This window comes from Chlamydotis macqueenii, chromosome 4, assembly GCF_036417535.1.
Source record: "Chlamydotis macqueenii isolate bChlMac1 chromosome 4, bChlMac1.mat, whole genome shotgun sequence".
Lineage (NCBI taxonomy): Eukaryota > Metazoa > Chordata > Aves > Otidiformes > Otididae > Chlamydotis > Chlamydotis macqueenii.
Window position 1 is genome coordinate 17,307,470 of NC_141559.1, and position 24,375 is coordinate 17,331,844.

The window sequence follows — 24,375 nt, forward strand, 5'->3', positions numbered from 1 at the left end:
CTCCAAGTGATCCTTTTCTATTGATTTCCTTCATTTGATCTACACTTTCATTTGCCGATATTTGAGTTTAAGACAGATCATCTGATGTCTCCATCAACGTAAAGCCACAGCCCGAGAACCACCTTAAACTCATCCTTAAACAAAGATTACCATTATTATTATTATGATTTTACCATGTTCTCATTTTCTCTGAGCGCTATTTTTATACCTGGATTATCCTTTGACCTCAACAGGCTTCCTGCTCCTAGGACTTCAATCAACTCACTTTTACACAGCTCCAGTTAGGCGAGATAAAGCTCATACTCATTTCCAGTATGAGTGCAATTTTTAATTTAGCCATCATCAAGTGTGTTCAGAAATCTGAATTACACAGATGTGTGCTGTAGCAGCTCATAATCCGCTGGAGTTCAGATGTATGAATACAAAAACGAAGAGAGACTGTATCATGAGAATAACATTCACTTTACATTAGGAAGACAGAAAACACACACTTAAAATGTCTATGGCCCAAGACACGTGTGTGAAATTACTTCATTTTGATTGCCAGTACTTTTTATGATCAGACGTGCCCCACGGTTTCTTGTGATCATTTAAAAGGTCATGAACCTCCCTCAGTTCATTTCCAATTAGAAGATGACATATGTTCAGGGCAACTAAAGTTGAAACAAGAGCAGGATGGACCATAACATCAGATAAAAACTATGAACAGCATTTTGAACATTCACTGTTAATTCTGATTTACTGTCTTTGAGTATTTCTGCATTCCAAACAATATTCCTCCTTGAGGCAGGGGAAGATTAATATTATCAGGCTCATTACCAAAATGATTCTTATTGATCCTGTAAACATGGCTTTTGCTCCAATACCTAAATACATTTTTAAAAAGATTGCTTGAAAATAATTAAGTGATCCTAGAAACTGCTATATACATCTGAAGTGCAAAGAGTATGCTTCTTTTGAATTAAAAAAAATAAAGCCTCTGGTGGAAAAAGAACAGGGAAGAGAATGTAAGACTGGTAGTGAGCTGCACTTTACCATCCACTTATATGTTCTTTAGAGGAGATGGTCTGACACATGGAACAACCAAGTAATGACAAGGAAAAAAAGATAAAGATATAAAAGGATAGTTATGACACTGTAATAGAGCAATGGAAACTCACAGAATATTTTAAAAATTCTATCTAGGCTCAGAGCAGGATTTTAGAAAGTATGTTTTGATAAATCATCTCAGAGATGTATTTGGGTGAAGTTCCGGTCTCAGCTGGTCTCAAAAAGAGTTGTAGAGAAACAGGCAGCTAAACATACATGGCAATCAAATGTTTACTCTGAAAAGGTCCTGAGACACATGCTGCACAAAGCTCAAACCAACATATCAGCACAAAAATCTCTGTATTTGAAATTCAAACAAGTGGGTGTCAAGCAGAGATTGAGACTAAAATCCAAAAGAGCTAGAATTGTTTCAGATGCAGCAAACTTCTAAGTGCCTCTAAGGATTGTATCTAAGTCAGGCTTAACAATACAGTAACTACTTCACTTAAAGAAACAACTCTTCCTCGTGGCCATGTTCCCGCTCTTCGACAGAACTGCTCGAACTTGTCTAGGGATGCCCCTGTCCATGGTCCTGAATCACCCGAGCCCAGGCTGGCAGACATAAGGACTTGCTCTGGGTGGGCACCTGACCATGGTGCTGCAAAAAAAAAAAAAAAAAAAAAAAAAAAAAAAAAAACCACCTGGGACCTAGAAAACAGACGATTGTAGCAGATCAGTCACAGACCCGTGGGACCATTTGCAGCTCTGTCTCCTAATTTTGCCAAATGTGCTAAAGGAAGTGAAACAACAGATTGATTCAGCTGTCAGAAAGGATAATTGACCAATTTTATCATTCACAAAAGTCCCTGACAGAATCTGTCTGAGGGGTTACTGGCATTTGGGAGTCTCACAAAATCACTTTCCTCCCATTCAGAAGTGCAAAAATATGTTACTAACCAAAACTTTTCATGGGAATACGACAGACTACTCTCACCTTGGTTTAGCTCTTTTACGGTTTCCTAAATGGTACCAATGCACACATCCCCAAAAATCAAGGTACTCCTCAGAGTATTGCTTCCTGTTTGAATGCTTCCCTTCCCCTAAAAGTTTCTTTTAACACAATTACGTCAAATGTCTAGATCTGTCAAACTCTTTGCACAAACAGGTATGGAGTCAAATGTACATCTACAGCAAGATGATAACCAGTTTCTGTAGTAATTTCTCTCAACTGTTCCCTATTCTGCCTACAATTGGATGCAGAGGATGGAGTGACTCTCTCCTTGAAGAAGCAAGTTGCATTTCACAAAGAAAGCATGATAACTTGTTATCTGATAATGAAGAGAATCTGATAATTATACTTTATACTAAAAATATCAAAATCCATCACAGACTGAAAAATTAATACAGAAAAATGTCTCATTTTCAGATACAGCCTAACTGTAGATGGGGACTGGTCTGGATATCTCTACCACTGTTTCTTGAGGTGATTCAAAATTCTAGAAAATATACTGGACCTTTTCTTAACTGCCAGGGATTCTGAAACAAAATCTGAAATATTTTATTTCCTCTACTGCCCTGTTTCAAGCAGGGACTCATATGAACTGCTCTGAAAGGAAAAATATTTGTATCCTCCTTCTGAGTGTATCCTGTCTGGCTTTGGAATGTTTTTTAATTAAGCAGTATCTTTTGTCACAGGTACAGATGACAAGTTTACTGCCTGAAATACCAGTGACAGTGCAACCAGGGCAGATGCTGAGCCCAGCAGTGTCAAGCATCACAGGTTTCAGTGCCTAAATTCCAGATGCAATTGCCTATCAAAATAAGACATCATCACTGCACTCTCTATTGTTATTTCTCACACTGTTCCTCTCATCTTCCTTTAGTATCCAGTTTTGGAACATGATTTATACCTAGAAGGACACGGAGTCCTCCTGGTGAGTTTACCAGTTTTCACTGGTAGTAATTTTATGTTGGAGCACGAGCTGAATAAAGCATAACTTTCATTTCATTCATGAAAAGCACTGGTTCACAGAATGCCTGTACAAGCCTTAATGCCTCTCTAGGCAAAAAGATGTCTTTAAAAAATTTGCAAAAGTATAATAAGTGCACATCAAAACATTTGTTACTTTCTATCTCTTTGACAAGAGGCAACGAGAGATAAGTAAGCAAATTCCATGCCCATCCCACTCTGTTTCCTTACAGGGCAAAATAGGCAGAACAAGTTATATGTGTAGTGAATCTGTGCTCCTGAAATGGGCACCTTACAACAGAATTCAGGCTGGTATGCTGAAGAACAGTCAACAGTGAAGTTTACATTAAAACAACAAAACTAGTCTAATTTGTCATAGTAAAAGAATTTATTACTTCTTTTCTGTCAAAGTGTATTTGATATCAGTGGCTCCCACATACCCATTAAACACCTCACTTCACTGAAGGTAAGAGCTATTTGTTGCTTTTGTACACTTGACTGGAAAAGAAGCCATTATGTACATAACAGTCACTATAAAATTGATGATGATTTAACAAATATCGCATAAAAATGATAAAAATGAGAATAAAAATATTATTATGTACATAAGTAGCTATAGTGAAGACAAAAGATTTAAGAATGGCAGTGTCAGTTTATGATCTTACAGAAATTTTATGCCTTATGAAAGAAAAATTATCAACAGCTACTTGCACACAGCAAAATTTTGTAACAAACTTTTGAGAGTGTAAAATCATGCTTTGATATCTCAGTATTTTCCATGTATTTTTCCTTTTTTTTCCCCTTATCCAAGTCCAGAAACACAGTGCAATTTATTGCTTCCACTGAATAAAGAAAAAAAAAAATGTGCTTTTGAATAACATAAGTAATGCAGAAAATGGGATATATTCTGGTGGGAAACTGTGTCTGTTGTATAAATAAAATATATGCAGCTATAAATATAATATGTAATACTCATTCCAAACCATAGCCACCTCTTAAGAAATAAACACTCAAGTCAAAGCAGGGTAACAGAGTGGCAGTGCACTCCTGGCATTTGTCAAGAGCATTCGTCAGGCTGACAGTAATATTAACCACAATCCATTTCAGTTGCTTTGGTTTATCATTGTGTGACTGATGTTCAAAACAATGCCATAAACTGCTGCTTAAATAAAGTGTTGGTTTAACCTATACACTGCAGTTCTTTAAATCTGTACTAACTGTGGACTTCTAGCTAATACATTAACAAAACTGTTATTCATATTTGACACTTCGTAATACCTAACCTTAACTTGCAACTTTTTTTTTTTCATCTTCGTTTCTAATTTTCTTGGATACCAAAAAAAAAAAAAAAAACACCAACCAAAAAATATTGACCTGACATCCTTTCTCCCAGACCAAAATCAAAGTTTTCCTTTTCTTCACTCAGTGGGAGCACTAAAAACTCTGATGCATTTCTGGACATGCATAAGGAAAATAAAGTTAAAAACTGTTAAAAGTAAAAGACTAAAAACCCTGTAAAAAGTTAAATTAAATATCTTTAAATATTATTAAAACTGTTAGCAGTGCAAAAGCGTAGATATGCTACAATATATAACTGCACTTATTTTGAAGCATTGCCCCCAAGATAACTGTACTACAAGGAAAGTATCACAATATACACGACATTCAAACATTTTCATAGTTGAATATTAGCAAGGTTTTTCAGGTATTTTCCATGAATTCATCATCTGACACAAACTTTAATATTTAAACTACACAGAGTTGATACTGCTAGAAATGCTTAAACAGTAACAAAAACTTGAACTATTCTATCTGAGACAGGTATGGCAAAAAGACTTTCATTGTGTATATGGGAAGGACTAGCACTCATCCAGAACAGCAGTTACATTTTCAGAGATCAAGATGCACTGTCTGATAAACAACATTTGACAAAACATGAGGCAAAATGCATGCAATATTTACATATGTATAAATATTCACCATTCCCTTACAATAGGGGCAATTCTCTGCCAATCACCTGTGAAAAATTGAAAGCTCACAAGAATATCATGTTACAGGCTTAAATAATATTAATGAAACTCCTCCTACTCATAATACAGTATGACTGACATCTAACGTTGTAATAATTATTTCCTATATTAAGTTCATAGTTTTCAAACATAAGATTGAGAAAGTTAAGTATAAATACAGATACAACCTAAGTCACGTCCACTTGGCAACATCCCTAAGTAACATCCTCTCTCAGCAATAGCAATGGAAAGATTCCCTCAGAACTTAAAAGTATACTTAGTAATCCTCAAAGACATGAACAGAGAAATCCATATAACCAGTTACTGTTAATAAAAAAACGCCTAGAAAAAGAGTGGATTTGCTATCCAATTTCTTAATGGAGTGGTACCTAACCTAAAACGAAGAAAAATCGTTTTACACTTCACTTAGTCCTATTTCAGGGCACAGAAAGAATGACTAGGACTGTACTGCTTACTGAATTAACTAGTTTACAAATTAAAATACAATTAAAAGGAGATGCCTCAAAAGTATAGCAGCTGGAGAATCCTTTTTTTTTTCCATCCTGAATTATTTTAGCAATGATATGATACATGCAGAAGTGTCATTTAACAAAAGTTAATGGAAAATGAGTTTGAAAAAATCATGTCATAATCAAGGAAGTCGTTCATGATTAATACATTTAATTTATACACTAATTCAAGCTACACAGAGCTGATGTTACTCATACATTTTCAATTTTCACTTAAGTATAATTCACAAGTGTAGTCTAGGTTGGTGATAGGTAGTTGTAAGCTACCTTCAGATATTTTCTCACCTGGGGATTATTAAGAAATCATTTATTAAATTCCACAACAACAAATTATTTTAAAATATTATTTACCTTTGAAAGATTTGTTAAAATATGAAACGTGTAGGTTTACCAGTGAATATGGATTTGTGTGAGTTAGACATTCTGAGAAAGCACAGAGTTCATGACTTATTCAAAGTAAATAACACTATTAGAAAAGGTTACAATGACAATGTCTCAGTATCTCTCTTCCTTGGACATAAAAACATTATTCCTTTATTTTTATTTGTACACACATGCAAACGGTAAGGTATAGTCTTCAAATATATATATAGTCTTCAAATATATATATCCACATATATATGTATATATATGATGACTATTACAGTACCTTTTTAAAGGTTAAAATACTAAATATGTAGCAAAAAAAAAAAATCATTTCCTGGAAATTTTCATAGACTTGTGTTTAGCTTTATCAATTGCAAACAGAAAGTGAGAATTTTTACAAACTGCCTTACTTATTTGGGGATTTTTTTTTCCCTATCAAATTACCAATTTGTATAGAAGACATATGTAAAAAAACAAGCTATAATTAAAATGTTCTTTACCTTTTCCAACAATTAACTATACTGCTCTATGTCCCAATCATTTCCTGTAATGGCTAGCTTTTCAAAAAGATCCTGTTTGATGATCAGTGCGCTTAGTCTTTGTAGAGAAAATGAGACGCTTCTGCTTTGTAAAATGAAAAATTAGTTTTTTGGAAAAGCTTGAAAGAGAATAATGATATTCTACAAAGCTTTAAATAGGCTGTATAAAATTGCATCTGCATATGTTTGTTTGGGAAAGAACCTCAGACAAACAAGCTATTCTGACAGAAAGGAGTTTTTTGGAAAAGTGGTTAAAAACTGATAACATCTGTCTGAAAAAAGGACAACTGTGTTACTTAAGCACACCTGAAGGGGATACACAAAGAAGTGAAAAAATAAAGTTTCTACTTAAGGGAATAACAGCAATGATTCAAAAGTAGTCTACAATATAATGGCATCACAGGCTTTGCTACTAAAAGGGCAGAATTCTCATCAGAGAAACAGAAAATTATTTGGCTAATTTTTAATCTTTAGCAGCCTCAGCATTCCTAACTTCATTAAAAACTGAAATTAAATGTAACACATATGCTCCAACTAAGAGTCCCTTCCATTAACAATTATTAAATTTATGCAATCAGAAGCAATAAGAATACATCAATAATTCATTTTTCCACAACCTGATTCCTATTATCAGTATACACACATAGAAATTAAATACTGTTAAGAGCTCTGCATTTAACATTAATGTATCAAATGCCGCAGAAAACATTAACAAGACTGAAAGCTACTGTGATAAAAACTGGAGAGAAAAAAAAAGATATATCTGATGACAAATACCTTTGACAAATCCCTGAAGTTACTAGGAAGTGTAAGGTCCAACTCCTCTGATTCATAGTTGGTGATAACCCAAGGGAAGACAGGGTACTGATTTAAATCATTGTAAGTTCGACCTCAAAAACAAACAAAAAAAAACTCACCATGAGTTAAGAGAGTCATATTTAACTAAAAGAGCAACCTCTAAAGATACAACAATATAACTTTATGTGCTTTTCAAATGAATTGTAATTTATTTCAGATCTTGTTATCATTTCAGTGTTCTACTTTGCTTTACTTAAAAGGATAATGAAAAAGTTCACAAATTGCTAGTATCTAATCTATAACATTGCAACCCATTTCACACTAATTGCAAACTTTTCTGCGTACAGTAAGAGTGACAGTTAAATATATTCATTTTCTACTCATTTCCTCTTTCCCTGTTTATGTCATCTTGTCTTCTGTTTCTTTAGGGGTGAACTAAATTCAATATGTGAAAGCAGAATGAAGCAGCTCAGGATTTTGGATTGAGAAATTATGCAAGCAATAACCATTTCATCTAGTGAATTCACTTTAAGGGGAATTCTTCCTCGACCATCGATCATCTATGGATATGCCAACATTAACCAGAACAGAAAATCTGCTCTGGTTTTAGGATCACACATGCACCTTCATACATTTGTAAGATGAAAATAATATCCTTCTTCCAGAAAAAAAAAACCAAAACATTCAACTAGAATAATTGTACACCATACATACACAAACACCACATACCCTGGATTGTAACTTTAAAATGCATAATTTTTACACAGATTCTGTCTCTTTTTATGATATTGTTGCAGAAGCTTATTCATTCACATGACCTCCAATCAGTATGTTCTCGGATTTTGTCTAGCCTGGTCTTAAAAGTCTCAAAGGAGAGGTTTTTCTTCCCTGGGAATATTATTTTACAACTCAATCTATCAGGTTGTCAGAAAACATTTTCTAAAACTCCATGTAAGTTTTTCTTTTTCCAGTTTTCTTACACTATTCGGTATTCTTCTATTCTGGTTTGCAGAATTTTTAAACGGCATAATCAGATTCTACCTTTCCCTAATCAGTTGGTTATGTTACACATTATCTCTTATTCAGGATTAAGGCTACTTGCATGACACTGTGATATCCATCACAGTGATACTGATAGCCATCACAACAATCTTTAACCCACCATTCATGGGCAACTAAACTTTCCCTTTATCCATAACTTCATCTTTTTGTTCCTTTTAACCTCAAATAGAATTCACTTTATTATTTCAGTAATATATTAAAAAGGATCATTCACTAAAGCCACAGAAAACAGTGTTATGATCTTCTGCAGTAAGAAGGCAAGCCAATTGACCTCTACATTTATAAAACCTGTCAACATCTTGGCATCTCTGACTTAATGACTGATTACAGAAACTAGCAAAACTGACCATTTGTATAAAATGTAATTAGTGCAAGCAGAGGCATTTTCTATACCAATCGTGTTAGCAAGAGCCAGGTCTGAAAGGGAATTAATGGACCTTTCAACACTGTCAATACCATCAAAAAGAGCTGAAAACTGAGAAATTTTGTAAGTTGCTCTGAAAACAAAATACGTTGGAAAATAAGAGATCATGAGATCTAACAACTAGCCTCCATTTGCTAAAATGAAGTGAGTCGGTTAGAAGGTAATGGGGTAGACAGGTTACATTAAATATAGATTAGCATTTACAGAATGAGGGCCTAGGACAACCATACAGGGGTATGAATTTGGATCTGGGAATGGATGAATGGTGTCCTGACACAGTAGTGCTGGTGATCCAGGCACTACACTCTTTTCTGACACCAACCATACATCTTGTAAGGGTAGTATTTATTGGCTCCAGGTATATGCTGCTCGCCAGCTGAGACTTCCCAGAGGGTTCCAGCCCTACAAAGAACTTGTTGCATCAGCAGTATTTAAGGAGGATAGTAATAATGAATACTAAACCTTATAATGCTAAAGGATAGAAGTTACCATTTCTGAGACTCTACTAAATAGCAGACAGTCTACATAGATCCTGTCCTCCCACAGTAGTCAAGATATTGTGACTTAAGAGATACATTTTAAATGCAGTTCAGTACAGCATTATGAATTGCATGCCTCTCTATTCTTACATAAAAATAATTATGAATAAAGTACATTTAGGAGGATTTTGTAAAGTTGCTCTTCAGAAGAAAATTGTAGATTGAAAAAGTTACTTATTAAAAGGGCAAAATCAAGTAGTGCCCACATCTGTTGAGACTCTCCCACCATTAACTCCTTTTCTGAGTCATCATAGTAATTTGTGTTACCTGCTATAGTGTTTAGAAACATCAGGTATTCAAAGTTGGAAATTTCTCGGTGTTGCCATCTCTGGGTCATACTGGAAGCTTTGAAAATCTGTCGTGGACTAGCCAAAGAAATGCGTCTAGAAAAAAAAATAAAACACACCAGAAAAAATAATGAGAAAACCTGTTGGGTCTTCCTTTTTACCCATTTGAATTTTAGTCGCAGTTGTACATATTCTTTTTACTATTTCTATGCTAGATTTCTCTGGGGATCAAATTGCTATTTTGGACACTTGATGTCCATTTTTTTAAAGTTTATAATTTAATAAGAACAAAAGACTTAAAACATTGGACAGCTGGACATGTCAAGATTCAAAAGCTTTCAAACAGAACCCTTTACAGCTGTGTAAATTCAGCTGCTCCATGAAGGCTTGATGTATTACAGAAATAGGTTCCTAGTGATTTAGGGACATGGCAGACCATTAAATAGGAAAATTACACGACTTTTAGAATTTCATATAAGAATAAAGTCATCTTTTAGGAGAGGATTTTAAATCCCTCAAGAACAAAGGAAAACAACGACAAGATGATAGAACTTCAGTATGAAGTCCATCCTCTTGAGGTTTAAATTCTGGGCAGTATTGGGGAGTTAGTCATAAATAACTCAATTCAACTTTTAGAATTTGATGCCAGATTTCCTAATGTTTGTGAAAGAAGACTACAGAGTCATTCCTTGGAACAATAAATCAAGCAGAGAAGAGCTTATCATAAAATTCCCAAGATTGTTTTGTTCATAATAGAAACATCTGTAAATACCAGAACTGCATAATTTAGAGGGGAAAAAAAAAATCTAGATACAGTTCTAGTTAAGGAATCTTTACAGGTGTTGTAGTTTAGCCCCACTCAAGACCAAGCTATGCAGTCTCTCCACCCTCCAGTGGGACAGAGAAGAGAACCGGTAAAGAAAAGAGGGCAAAACTCCCGGGTTGAGATTAAAAAAAAAAAAGTTTAAGAGAACAACAGAAGAAAACAAAACAAAGATGGAAAACAAACAGACAAAACCCAATAGCAGAAAATACTTAAGTAGGTGATTTACAGTACAATAGCTCACTGTAGATCCTGATGCCCAGCTTCCTCCTAAGTAGCAAGAAACTCTCCTCAGCACCTTCCTCACTTATATAGTGAGCATGTGACAAGGTCTGGAAGAGCCCTTGGGCTAATTGGGGTAAACTACCCCAGCTGTTGGCTAATGAGTAACCTATGCCAGCTGTGTCCCTCATCCACAGGTGCCACCAGCTCCAGCTCATCTCTCAGCTCAGGTGAAAATTAACTCTTTCCTAGCTGGAACCAGGACAACAGGTATTGGTAAACAATTAAGGAAAACAGTTACAGTAACTGAATATTTTCTATTTTAATAAACTGTATTATATTGAAAACAAATTTATCAGTATAAATGGATGTGAAATTTTGAACAAATGTGTCAATAGATTCAAAAATTTTCACACATAATTTGCTTCTGTAAATAGAAATCCTTAAGTTCTTCAGAGTGGGTATGATTGCAATTCAAGAGAATTTTTTCTAGACTTGATAAAAAAAAAAGGTAAACTACAAAATACAACAGAAAACATCCCCAACTATTTTAATCCCATTTCTGTGCACAGAAATCTTTAAAAAAAATAAAAATCTAAAGTAACAACAATCAAATACTCTTTCAGGGTTGCTGTTTCCTCTATAAATTTAGAAATTAATCAACTTAAAAATAATTTATAATTCATTAAAATACAAGAGGTAACCAGTCAAGCTAGAGATGTGTTATACCTCAAAAATTTGTATTTCCATCAGCCTCAGTGAACATTTAAGTATGCTACTGTGTTTCATCTAGAGTGTATCTGGTAATCAAGCTGTAATCTTCTGCTAAAAAAGATGTAGCAACTTGAATCATATTCTTCAGTTTTAGGATCCAAACACACAGCCTGACATTGTAATAAAAATTTCTCACTTTGTAAGATTTGAACAAGCATAGACTCAAGGAATAGTTAGGGTTGGAAGGGACCTTTACAGGCCATCTAGTCCAACCCCCCTGCAAGGAGCAGGGACATCTCCAATCAGATCAGGTTGCTCAGAGCCCCATTCAACCTGGCCTTTAATGTTTCCAGGGATGGGACATCCACCACCTCTCTGGGCAACCTGTGCCAGTGTTTCACCACCCTCATTGTAAAAAATTCCTTCCTTATATCTAGTCTAAATCTACCTTCTTTTAATTTAAAACCATTACCCCTTGTCCTGTCACAACAGGCCCTACTAAAAAGTTTGTCCTCATCTTTCTTATTAGCCCCCTTTTTAAGTATTGAAAGGCTCCTATAAGGTCTCCCAGGAGCCTTCTCTCCTCCAGGTTGAACAGCCCTAACAATGTCCTCCAGAGCTAAAAGACAAGCACACCATACAAGTCCTTCACATGCTGTTCAGCTTATATAGTTCTACACATCACTACAATATCCTTTTGATGAGGAACGATCATTTTCATCTATGTTTAAATACTGCAGAGGATTCAAGGATGTTACAGTCAACCTAACATAATTGAACACTGCCATAAAAGCTAATCAGTTCTACAACCAGTCTTAAATCAGTCTTAAATTTTAGTGACTTGGCAAGCATAAAGAAACCTTTTTTTCTTAAGCAGGGTAAGTGATTGAGTCTCACTGCCAAAAAGAAGCTATCTTCCCTATAACAGACAGAAATCACAAAAAAAAATCTCAAAGCCAAAAGTTTTTATTATATAAACACATTGCAAAAAGCATGCAGAAGCGATAGGCAGAGAATGTGCATGTGTTGTAAACCAGTAGGTGTAAATACTTCAAACTATGTAGGCTGGTTTGTTGAAAAAAAAGAACTCTTAGATCTGATAGATAAAATTAACTCAAATTGTAAAATACCTGGTCTGGGGTAGTCCAAAGATAGTACCAATACCGACTCGAGGTAGACAATTAACCACTTTCTTTACTGTTGCTTGGTCAGGAAAGTTGAACATAACACCCACTGTGAACACAAGAGTTGAAATATAGCATGACTTTACATCTTTTATTTTACACTTTCTGGCCAATAAAATTTAACCTTAAGCTTAGGTGTTGAACAGGTAAAAGATTAGACATGCTTCCTTCAGGTTACTATAGGTATATTTTTTTACAATTTCCAGAACTGCTTTTGTTTACCACTAACAGGAATTTCAACAGAAGGTATCCCTGTTACAAATCTTACAAGCTCTACATTTGCTTTCCTTTCTGAATGGAAGTTAAACCTATATGCATAGAATGACTGCCTAAAACTGATTTTTAAAAAAGTTTATATATTAATGGAGCATACATTTACCAGTTTACTTTCTAGATAATTTCAAGATATATTCTTCAAATTATTATCTTCATATTTTGTTTGAAACATTCAATGACACAAACCAGCAACCTAAAAATCTAAATAACAATCTAATTATGGTATCACCAGTGGACATTATGACTTCACAGAGCACAACTACAGGCTCCAAAATAGAAAAAAATGTTTATGTACACCATTAGTATTCTGTTGGACAATATGCATTTTGGATATGTGCAACAACGCTCTGCGAGATATGTGCCTGAATACTTGCCTGTCACATTCAAGATTAGAGACCATTTTAAACTTAGACAAAAACTTTTTGACTGGCATACTAACTGCATAAAACATGTTATCCTTTGGAACATTTACTGATTTCAAGACAACAATGTCTCATACCATTACCAAAACAATGTTTTAGATTCTAGAAGTATCATCTTAAGACCTACTTTATTTAGTGTCTATTGTTTTTCAAAATTTCATTATCAGTATGAAAGCACTAAAAGTACCTGAAGAATCTTAGTTTAAATTGCAAAGATATTATATAACCTGGTTTAAAACAAAAGTTAGGGGGAGAAAATAGCAAAAGCAAGATCTCCAAATCTCATTGCACTGTATTTTGAGTGACTTGTCACAGTAAATATGTGTGTCTGAAAAAGGAACATAAGAAAGGGGAGGGTGAAAAAAAGGTTCATGAACAAGGCAAATCTACATTTATTTCTTTAAGTTGCACGAGGGTCTAACTGAAAGAAATTATTAGTAGAAATAAAGTATGAAGGTATACCAGTCACTGCTCTAATCTGGTAGTGAAGTTCTATTATGTTGTTCTTGGTGTGTATAACTAACAATATTAACTTTTCAAAGGGACAAAAAAAACCATGCATAACAGATCAGAGGTAGGTATGCCTTAAGCAACAGTTTCCAGAGAACGTTAAATAAACATGTGGATAGAAGTGAAAGTGAGGCACTGTTAATTCCCAGTTATCTTGTCTGATCATAATTCCTCATTGAAAAAAAACAATGAAAAGGAGAAACTAAATTACAGATATATACTAACTTAAATATTGAGACACTTATCCAAGCCTTTCTGCTACACAAATCCATACCAAAAAAGACATGACTAAATAGCTAAACAGAATTCACATGTCCCCAAATCAACACTTGGAATTCCTCTACACTCACAGTACCTCTATTTGCCATGAATATCTCCAGCGCTGTATTTTGCAAAAGATAACGTCGGGAAAAGATGGATCGAATCTCTGAAAAGAGCCATTTTCCATGGAGTCCTTCTGTATATGCCAGGATCTAGTAGAGAGAGACAGAAAGTTTTAAATATGTTGTCAGTATAGGTAATACCTTGTAAAAGTGAAACTGTTTGACCCACAAACATAGATTCTAACAATTATATGCAAAACGTGCAGCAAAATTAAAATATGCTCAAACTTCAAATCATGCAATGAACCTATAATGGATTTTTTGAAGTCCTAAATTCAACTACTCATGTCAAGGATTTTAAAAATTTGCTTGTATTTTTTCCTTTAAAGACAACTGCCTATCTTCCATAACCAAGGGAGTTTCAGAAACATTATGAAATGTTTGGCACTTCAGCAAAGCATAAAAACATTCTGAAATGTATTACTAGTGCCATTAGGTGTATCTGCACTCACTTTAGTGTTGTAATAACAGGCCTGTAACAAATAAGCAAGAAAAAATGTCTTTAAAGAAAAAAAATGTTCCTTACATTTATTGTTAAGGCAACATTCATTAATTCTGGAAGTATAAAGGTTGGCTGTATAAGAGGTTAAGCATCATTTTGTCAGCTAAGGTTAAACACAAACCTGCAAATGAACTCAGCATAATCTCTCTATGGAGTAAGCGGTTGTCAGAGTAACTTGTTACAATTCCTGTCATCCCATCTGACAGACACAGATGCTTAGTCTGCCTTCACAATTCAAACTAATCCCATTTTCAGTCCTCAGCCACTTTGTTTCTTTGTTGCTTCACTTTTTCCTTTTCATTTCAAAGCTTAATTATGTAAGTATTAAGGGACAACGAGATTGGACACTTCTCTGTCTCAGATTAACAAACTATAAGCAAAGGAAAATCTGAGATTTATCAATTTTAGCAAACACAAAAGCACTTAACAGAAATCCATCACAGAAAAGGAGATTCAGATATAATCCTAGTTAACATCACTCTTACTACAATTCCACTTGAGTAATACTTTGTGTATATAAAAAAGTGAAATTCAAGCCTTTAACATAATGAAGACTGTTAATGAACCCAATTATTTGTTTATAAATTTTTAACAAAGGAGGATTTTGCCTCACATGTTGCATATACTCACAAATAATCTTCATTTTTGTAGCACAGAGAGCAGAAGCACCATTATTAAAGGCGCGACACAATGCAGTATAAAATACTGTGCCACCTTTGTGAATTGAAAGCAAACAAGACTGGCAGATAGCACAGAAGAGCAGAATGTACAAAGTATCTCCCACATCTTCCTTCTTTTTACTTAATCCCTCATCTTCCCCTCAATACTAGTGCCACAAACAACTTCTCTCCCAACACCCACACACACATCGAAAGAGAAGGAAAAAAAAAAATAGTTATTCCAATACAAAATTTAAAAAATGCAATGAAAGGACTAGAGATTTTTAATGGTTCCTAATAATTTCTGGAACTGGGGAACTAACATACTTGGGCCATGCTGACGCTTTCCATACCACATCCATAACCCATCCACACTAATTGGCAGATCTGTATAATTCTATGGTGCTGTTCAGAACCACCGCAGTTGGCTTTTGTCACATGCATATAAATATCCTTTAAAGAGCACAACCTCAAAAGAGGTAACAAAGGAGACAAAGTTGCAGTGCCTGCGTACAAAATTCTCCCAGTACTTTTGGTGATATTCATCCATCTTATGATCTTTAAATTGGAGCTTACAATGTCAATTATTATTCTTTGAGATAAGCAGGAATGTGATGACCTCTGCTTTTCTGCAGTAACAACTAAAACACAACAGCCTGCATGTCACTGTCAGTCTGTGCATTGCAAATTCAAACACTTATTACATGGATGCTGTAAGTAAAATCAGCAAGTTAAATAATTAAGTACCACTTTCACCCTGTGAAGTGAGCATTTTTTGTGACAGTGGAAACCCTGCACACAGCCAAAAGCTCGCCGCATGCAACTTCTTCAAAATCGGAAGGAAAAGCACCGACTTGAAAATAGCAGAGGTGGTTTACATTGTGCACCTTGCATAGACATGATAAAGTTATTGAATTCAGTGTAATAGGATTTACAGCACAAACTGGAACTGCACTGCAGAAACACTACCAATCACCACTATAACAATTCTTTAAACCGCTCATTAACAGAAGTTATCAGGAGTGAGAAGCAGCTGAGGCCTAGCCAAGTAAGGCCTTAATTTCGAGTTGGAATAGCGTCTGCCTGGTCTGCAGCTTCACTTCAAAGTCTCTGGAGTTCAATTAAAACTGGATTAGGTGGAAGCAGACCTTCTTTGGGACACTGTTCTCTGAAACTCCAGGCACACTGACAGCACCCTAGACAGAGGTCTAGCCCGCCAATGAACCAGTTGCTATGGAAACTGCAACATTACCACTGCTCACACCACCTATAGTAGATGAAAGGTCCAGAAGACAAACACGTTTCTTTCATGCGTATTACTAAGTATTCCTCATGAAAACCCAATCCAACCTTTTATTCCTTGTCAGATATCTAATTTTATTAATAGCATCTCCTAGTTGCAGAAACTGACTCGAACTTCAAATTAAATTCAGCATTTTTATTCTGGCAAAAGGATTTTTTTTAATCAGTGTTATCACTTCTGTATTATCAGAACTACAACTTTCAAAAACTATTTTTGCATGTGCCTGTTTTCACCCATAAGCCACACAACACAGAATTCTACTGAAGAATTTAAGAACAACTATCTTCTTCATACTACTATGTATGTTGAGTTTAAAAACTACTCATGTATTTCTGTCTTTTGTCACCACCAGTTTTGGAAAAATTTGCGGAGCGAAGACTAATGAGGGTGTACAATGTAATTTAATCTGCACAAAAAGCACCACCCTCCCCACATGAAAAAGTATTTATAAAATTTCAGTTGGTTTGACACATCAGACTAAAGTTTAATCTACCGCATGTTTCATTTATTTCAAAACATATCGCACCTTACAGGGGGAAAGACAATTTATACAGTTTACCATTTCATTTATAAACACTTAAAAGAAACAAATGAGCCAATTGTAAAGTTCTATGATTGCAAGTCTCATTAGATAAACTGTCCTCTGATTAGACTTTGGCAACAACAGATGAACAGAAGGCATGACAACACTACTAAAAATAAAAAATTACTTTCACCTTTGCATGAAGTCCCTCCTTTACTTCAAATACTAGAAATGAAGGTCTAAACCTGTAATCACTCCTCATACTCATGCTGCAGGCCCTGACATTGTGTAGCTGGAAGAAACTCCCCAAGAAACTAGTAAGTAAAGAATAGCCAGCTGCGATTTCCACTTTGAGGAGATTCTGAAACCAGAGTTGCATGAAAACTCAGGTAGTATAGTGCTGATCACAAATTAAGATAACAGACAAAAAAAGTCCTCTCCTCACAATTTATAGTTGTGTACCAGCTAATTTCCCAACGTTAAAACACTCACTGGGAAGCTACTCTGTCATTTTACAGTTCTGAAAATAAATGCCCCACCCTACCTTTTCGTCAAAACCTTTCTTGAATGTCGATCATAAACAAAGTCTCTCGTAAAAGATTACATGCAACAGTTAAACGATACCATCACTACAGCCACCCCCTGAACAAAAGTAATATTTTACTGAAAATTAAATGAACATTTTGCTTTATCTTTTAAGTAAACCAATCAGCTATCACATATTTTATTTTATTTTAAAGAAAAGTACTATTGATCTTGAGAATGTGAATACGCTAGAAGTAATTAAGTCTGCAAATGGGTTATAGAACTGAAACAGTAATTGAATAATTGTATTACTTTAATTTGCCAGCCAATTTAACTGCCACAAGTAAAATAAAAACTAAATAGCTTATTTTAAAAGCTGATGCACATTTGTATATTTAAAAAAAAAAGCTATGATGTACCAGACAAAAAAAAATACAAAACACAAATTAAAAAAATTAAGCAGTTAATTTGCATTTAAATTTGATTGCAATTGAGAGATAAAATCCATAAATACATTCTTCTAGCAGCATTTTCTGTCATTTGGGGTCATTTTTGTTCAGGAAGGCAAAATTACAGCACTTAGAGGTTACAAAACCTGAGTTCCAGTTCATGAGGAACCTGATTCTCCACCACAACCTCAGCCCTGCATGTGAGGACCCTACTTTCCAGGTGCTTCCAGTACCTAGAGGGGGCCTACAGGAAAGATGGGGAGAAACATTTCAGCAGGGCCTGTTGTGGTAGGACAAGGGGTAATGTCTTTAAATTGGAAGGACGTAGATTTAGTCTAGATTTAAGGAAGAATTTTTTTACAATGAGAGTGGTGAAACACTGGAACAGGTTGCCCAGAGAGCATGGTGGATGCCCCATCCCTGGAAACAGTAAGGCCAGGTTGGATGAGGCTCTGAGCAACCTGATCTGATTGGAGATGTCCCTGCTCCTTGCAGGGGGGTTGGACTAGATGGCCTGTAAAGGTCCCTTCCAACCCTAACTCTTCCACAATTCTATGATTCTATTTAATTCCTGGCTCCACGATTCACAGTGAAGGGGTCATACTCTGCTCTTTGTTTAAATATGTTCAAGTACAACCAAACTAATAGGGAATTAGATCAGATTATTAATAATTTTAAATACACAAATGCTCTTAAATAAATCACAGTGCTTATTAGTTTATTGTAGATTTCTCAAGAGAACAATAAGACACACATTTAAAATCTCAGATATTTATACAATCAGTCAGTGAAATCCACAGGCAAACAGACTCCCATTCAGTTCCTCCTGCGAGTGTGCAGTCTGCTATACAATCCTGTTCAGCATTTTCGTGGGTGACAAACTCAATTAAACATATTCATTACTTTAATGTTCCACTAGACAGCATAAAAAATTTAAATAAATAAATAAATACTCCGTGACCTTTGTATCGATCAGAGCAAAACGGCTTATGCCTGGGTGTGGATGGTGAAGGGACTGGGGAGGGGGGTGGTAAAGGACTCTTATGTTTTCTCTTCCAATTACTGGAGGAGATGATAAAACCACAGCAAATGATGTATCAGCTCATTTTATCTTATCGCTTTGGGGCTAGGTGACAATGAAGTTCATATTTCACTGGTTCCCATTGAAGATTGTGGAAATTACTTGCCCTTATGACCTGAAATTTCACTGGAAGACAGAAATTTCTCTTCTGCAAAGTAATGCAATTTTTCAGATGTCAACCTTTAGCCCAGCTTTAAAAATTAATTTCATTTATATTAACCAATGATATTGATATTTTCACAGAATGCTCTTTGATACATGAACCACCAACTAGTAAATTGATGTGCACTAGAAGGATAAAATTATTTTATCTGAAGCTGCTGGGGACTGATAGATTTACCACAAACTGAAATTCCTATTTCACAGTATACTATTTGTACTAACCTCATATACCTTAAGGCCTCTAGACCTGTAAATAGTTTAATCTTTAGTTAGGACTTAGTTTTGTTTCTAGGATCTATTCAGTTTTGAAATAATTTCTATGTACATGATATACAAATACAAACACTATGTCTTTGGAAATTAATAAAGTCTAACTGACACAGACCACAGATCAGTACACTTGTGATGACATGAAAAATACTTCCCAGAGGATTAAAATAGACGAATGCACAACTATATTTTCTCTCTTTATCCTGACACTAAAGCTATATTTCAAAGGGAAAAAAGCATGCAATGCAGATTTTCTGTAAGTGGTCTTCTACTAACTACAGATAACCTTCTCCCTGACTATCAAGATCTAACCTGGAAAAAAAATTTATCGGAGGAACCTGTATTCAGAACTTTTCCAATTTGTCTATGAGGTTCTACACACCTCACATGGACTAATAAATCTGCAAACAATGTTAGCAAAGTTAGTAGCAACTATCTTATTCTTTTCTACTGCATCCAGTATATCACCACCAATTTTTTTCCTTTTTGATTAACGCTGCTGACTCTTACAGAGCAGGAGTTCACTACCACTGGCATGCAACATTTAATCAACCCAAAGAACAAGAAGATCTGATTGCTAAAGATAGGTATGTAAGTCAAATTATGCAGCCTAGAAAGCAGAAGTTCAAAAAGAAGAAAATTAATATAGATTTGGGTGCCTGTCCAAGCCCTGCAAGGTTAAGGACATTAAGTTATGTCTGCCTTTGGAAAATAAGATCGTGGTCTTATTTATGATAAAAAAGAGTCAGAATTGAAAGAATTCACAGATCCATGTAGGAGCTGACTGATGTCTTGATTTAGTGAACCTGTTATGTTCTGATTTAAGAGTCAGTAGGAACTGCTTATCAAGAGGTAGATACAAAAGGCTCATCCAGCTGTTTCCATCATCTGGGACAGTTTGCCATCAGGAATAAAGTGTAATAATTTACAAATTATTCAGCTTGCACCTTCTGAAACAGTGGTTATTTCAGCTTCTGTGTCCATCCTCAGGTTCTATCACTAACTCAAGAACAGGCTAAGTAAGCAGTGATCAATGAATTGTTCATTGACATGTGTGAAACAAATTGATAGTCCAGTGTGTTTCCAAGAAACATGCATGCAAATTATAATTCTCAATTCCTGAGATGCAAAATTCTACAAAGTAAGAATTAGCAATCATTTATTACTGAGACTACCAAAGGCAGCCTTTCTAAAGTAATCTCCCATGACTTCTGTGAGACACACTACAAAAACAGTGTGGCTACAAACCTAGCCCGCAAACCATGTACTCTAGAAATGTCAATGCAACACCTGCAAGCAGCAAAAGGATACACAGGAATACAGAGGTTCATGAGATGGGTTTTTTTTTAATGTGATATTTTAGTCAGGCAGCTCTCTAAGCAATCATCCTCTTCTCATTTGCCTCGGTAATTTTTGGTTTATTCATAACTGTGACAGTTTAGCGCCACTCAGGACCAAGCTACCCAGTCTCTATCTCGCTCCTTCCACCCTCCAAGGGAATAGGGAGAGATAATATGAGAGGGGAAAAAAAGGCTCAAGGTTTGAGATAAGGACAGAGAGAGATCCTTAAACTTACCATTATGGGCAAAACAGACTCAGTTTGGAGAAAACTAATTATTTATTCTTAAAATCAAAGCAGGATAATGAAAAAGAACAAAATAACTTCCTCCCACCCCTCCCTCTTCCCAGGCTTAACTTTATGCTCAATTATCTCTACCTCCTTCCCCTCCCCTCCACCAGCGGCATAGGACGGAAGGGGGAATGGGTGTTATGGTCAGTTCATCACTTGTTGCTTTACGCTGCTCCTTCCTCCTCAGGGGAAGAACTCATCACATTCCTCCCCTGCTCCAATGTGAGGTCCCTCCCACAGGCTATAGTCCTTCATGAACTGCTCCAGTGTGGGTCATTTTCCCATGGGGTGCAGTCCCTCAGGAACTGGATGCCCTGGTGCAGGGTACTGCACAGGCTGCAGGTGGATCTCTGCTCCTCCATGGACCTCCATGGGCTGCAAGGGGACAGCCTGCTTGTTCACAAGCCTCTCAGGTTCTCTTCACATCTCCTCTCTTCACTTCTTGCACCCAGGCTGGGCCGAGTCGGGCCCAGTCAGCCGCCCAGGAGGCCAGAGGGTGAGGGCTGCAAGGCCCGCAAGGCTCGTGCCTCCCCTTCTCTGCCCCTGCTTCAGCTTCTTCACATCTTTTTCTTTGTTTGTTTGTTTGTTTGTTTTTTAATTTTTCCCTTTCTTAAATATGTTATCGCAGAGGCGTTATCAGGGAACATTCTGCTCCCAGTTGGCTCGGCCCTGGCCAACAACAGGTCCACCCTAGGCCCGGCAGAGTCCACCAGACAAAAGGGAAACAACTTCTTACAGAAGCTGCTAGACATAACTCTTTTAGATCATATGAAGATCATAAAGAAAAACGTACATGCATTAATATGGAAGCTCATGACTTCAACTTTTATTTATTTATGGCAGCGCTTACAGTTCATACACATAAAGAAGGAGAATGGTGACAATTTTTACTCTAGGTTACCTATTTATGCTATTTCCTACAGCATTGATGTTAATACCTACACAGACTTCATAGGCCTAGTAAGTAAAAAGATACAGACAAATCATAACTAAGATATCTTCTAATCATATAGAAATAACTCAGAATAGTCATAAGCATAAATTGTATAAAGAAACCTCTGAGATGTGCATTGTGCCTTCCACATTGATGTGTGAATCACACTTGTTTTATGCCTCAGGTGAGTGGGTCTCTACAGATCTAAATTTGCTTATAATTTTTGCTTAAATTATCTAAGATTGAAGATACTCTTTTGAAAGTGCATTGGTATACACACATGTACAGTCACATGCATGTAGTGCACATACTAAAATATGAGTGAGAGACTGTATAAAAGCATAACATATAGTTATGTACAGTGGGTAAATAAAGTATTTTCTCATTTTTTCCTTCATTAGATCATATGTTTTAAAATTTGGAGAGTGCTTTTAATCCATTCTAATTAATAAGTACAATTCTGGCTAGTCTTGATGCCCAGACAGATTGACAGATTCCATAACCCCTTTGTGAACTGCATTAAATTATACAACTCCATGATTTCATGTGTCAATGAATTCTGTCAGTTAAATACACACAGTGTAAATACCAAAAAAAAGCTAGGTTTTTTGATTTAATTTTCTATACATTGAAAAAATGACATTACCTGCAAAAGCTCAAGAAGAGAGCTTAACCATCACTAAGACAAATTCAATGAAACGATTTCTCACTGTGTAGAAGCGGTCAAATAAGCTGATCACATTAAATCATGAAATTTGGATCAAAAATGCTGAAATAAAGTATTATTAATATTAATCCTCTGTAGTAACGAATTATACAGTAGTGCATTCCATGCTAGCTACCCTACACAAGACAGAATTTTGGAAACTCCATTTGCCATCATTTTACCTATGCAACCAAGGAGCAGTTGTCCAGACCTCTCAAAAAAATCCCTCACAACTCTCTTTATTTTGGTGCTAACAACGTAACTTTGTATCAACACAAAGGTGGCTACCTCACTACTTAGCTCACTTTCAAATTTACCAACACAGAAAACTAAAAGACAAAGAACGGGAACCTTTAGATGTCCCAAGTTTTGCCTTTGTGAAAACTGATCATTTAATTTTTCTTCCTGTCTCCTTGTGAGTTAACAAGAAAAGAAATACAAATTCAGACTGTGATCATCTGAAAGTAATCATTATGGAAATGTTTTATTATTGGAAATGAGGTTATTAAACAAAAAATCTATTAAAATTTAACCTCAAGAGGTTTTTAGTATACTCCCTAGCACTGGGTATTACCATTAAGCAAAAAACAGATATATGTTCTCAAGGTGGTATGACCATGATCCAAATTTTGCCAATGTACTTAAAACATAATCATATAGAAAGCTTGCTAAGAGAAGTAAGACAACATAGGACTCATTCAGCTGCAGTTTATGAGAAAGATACCCAGGAGTGCGTCTCTGAAACAACTGAGTTAAAAACACACTTGCATAATACCAGCAAGGGCTGTTTTTAACCATTTTGTGCCTGACCTCTCCAGTACAGGATATCTTTGAAGGGTCTCAAGATCAGGTTTCTTCCTGGAAGGATTTTACACAATGAAAGGTACCGATTCTTTTTATTCCTTGTATAAGACAACTGAAGCAAAATTAGAGAAAGCAAGTGGTAGGGATGTGGCCTCATCATCTACGATTAATCACTCATGCTGAGATCAGTTTGACTTTCCAGCCAGTCTATTTTTCAGACAATCAAAACTGATTTGAGGAAATTACTGTCTTCTTATTCTCTCCTACACCATCAGACCTGAGGCTCTTTGGACAGGCCCCTCTTTTCATAATTCTGAGAAAAAAAATATTTTTTGCTTGCATCTTCTAATACTTGATGAATTTGTTACAATTAAAATTCCAACACTTGGCAGAAGAATTTGTCCCTCTCCAATTTTGAACAGACTATGCTGTGATGCTTTGCTTATCCTGCTTCTACTAGTGGCTTATATCTGTGCCATGATCTTGTAACAGCATTGCAACAAAAAATACAAAAAATTTAAGGGATTTCAAAACAAGCCCTAAACACTTTATCTTGTTCAAAATATGGAAGTATCAGAGAAAGTCAGAAAAGCAATCAACCAGAGATCCTTTTTTTTTTTTTAATGACAAGAAGGTATTACCATGTTGTGGGTTGTTTTTTGTTTGTTTGGGTTTAATTTTTTAAGTTTAGAGTTCTGGTTGGTCCCTCTTCTTTTATAAAATCCTTCGTTCAGAAATGCC

General features: G+C 35.6%; 1 protein-coding gene across 2 annotated transcripts in view; it reads right to left on the reverse strand.

Annotated features, from left to right (window-relative positions):
• LRBA (LPS responsive beige-like anchor protein) overlaps positions 1–24,375 on the reverse strand; it is a 423,660-nt gene that overhangs the window by 124,006 nt on the left and 275,279 nt on the right. For both annotated transcript variants that reach the window (XM_086746251.1, XM_086746250.1), the window contains exons 41-44: positions 14,059–14,176; positions 12,442–12,544; positions 9,533–9,648; positions 7,220–7,332 (exon numbers count right to left, since the gene is read on the reverse strand). In XM_086746251.1, the coding sequence (XP_086602377.1) occupies positions 7,220–7,332; positions 9,533–9,648; positions 12,442–12,544; positions 14,059–14,176 (450 nt within the window). The remainder of the gene's footprint in view (positions 1–7,219; positions 7,333–9,532; positions 9,649–12,441; positions 12,545–14,058; positions 14,177–24,375) is intronic.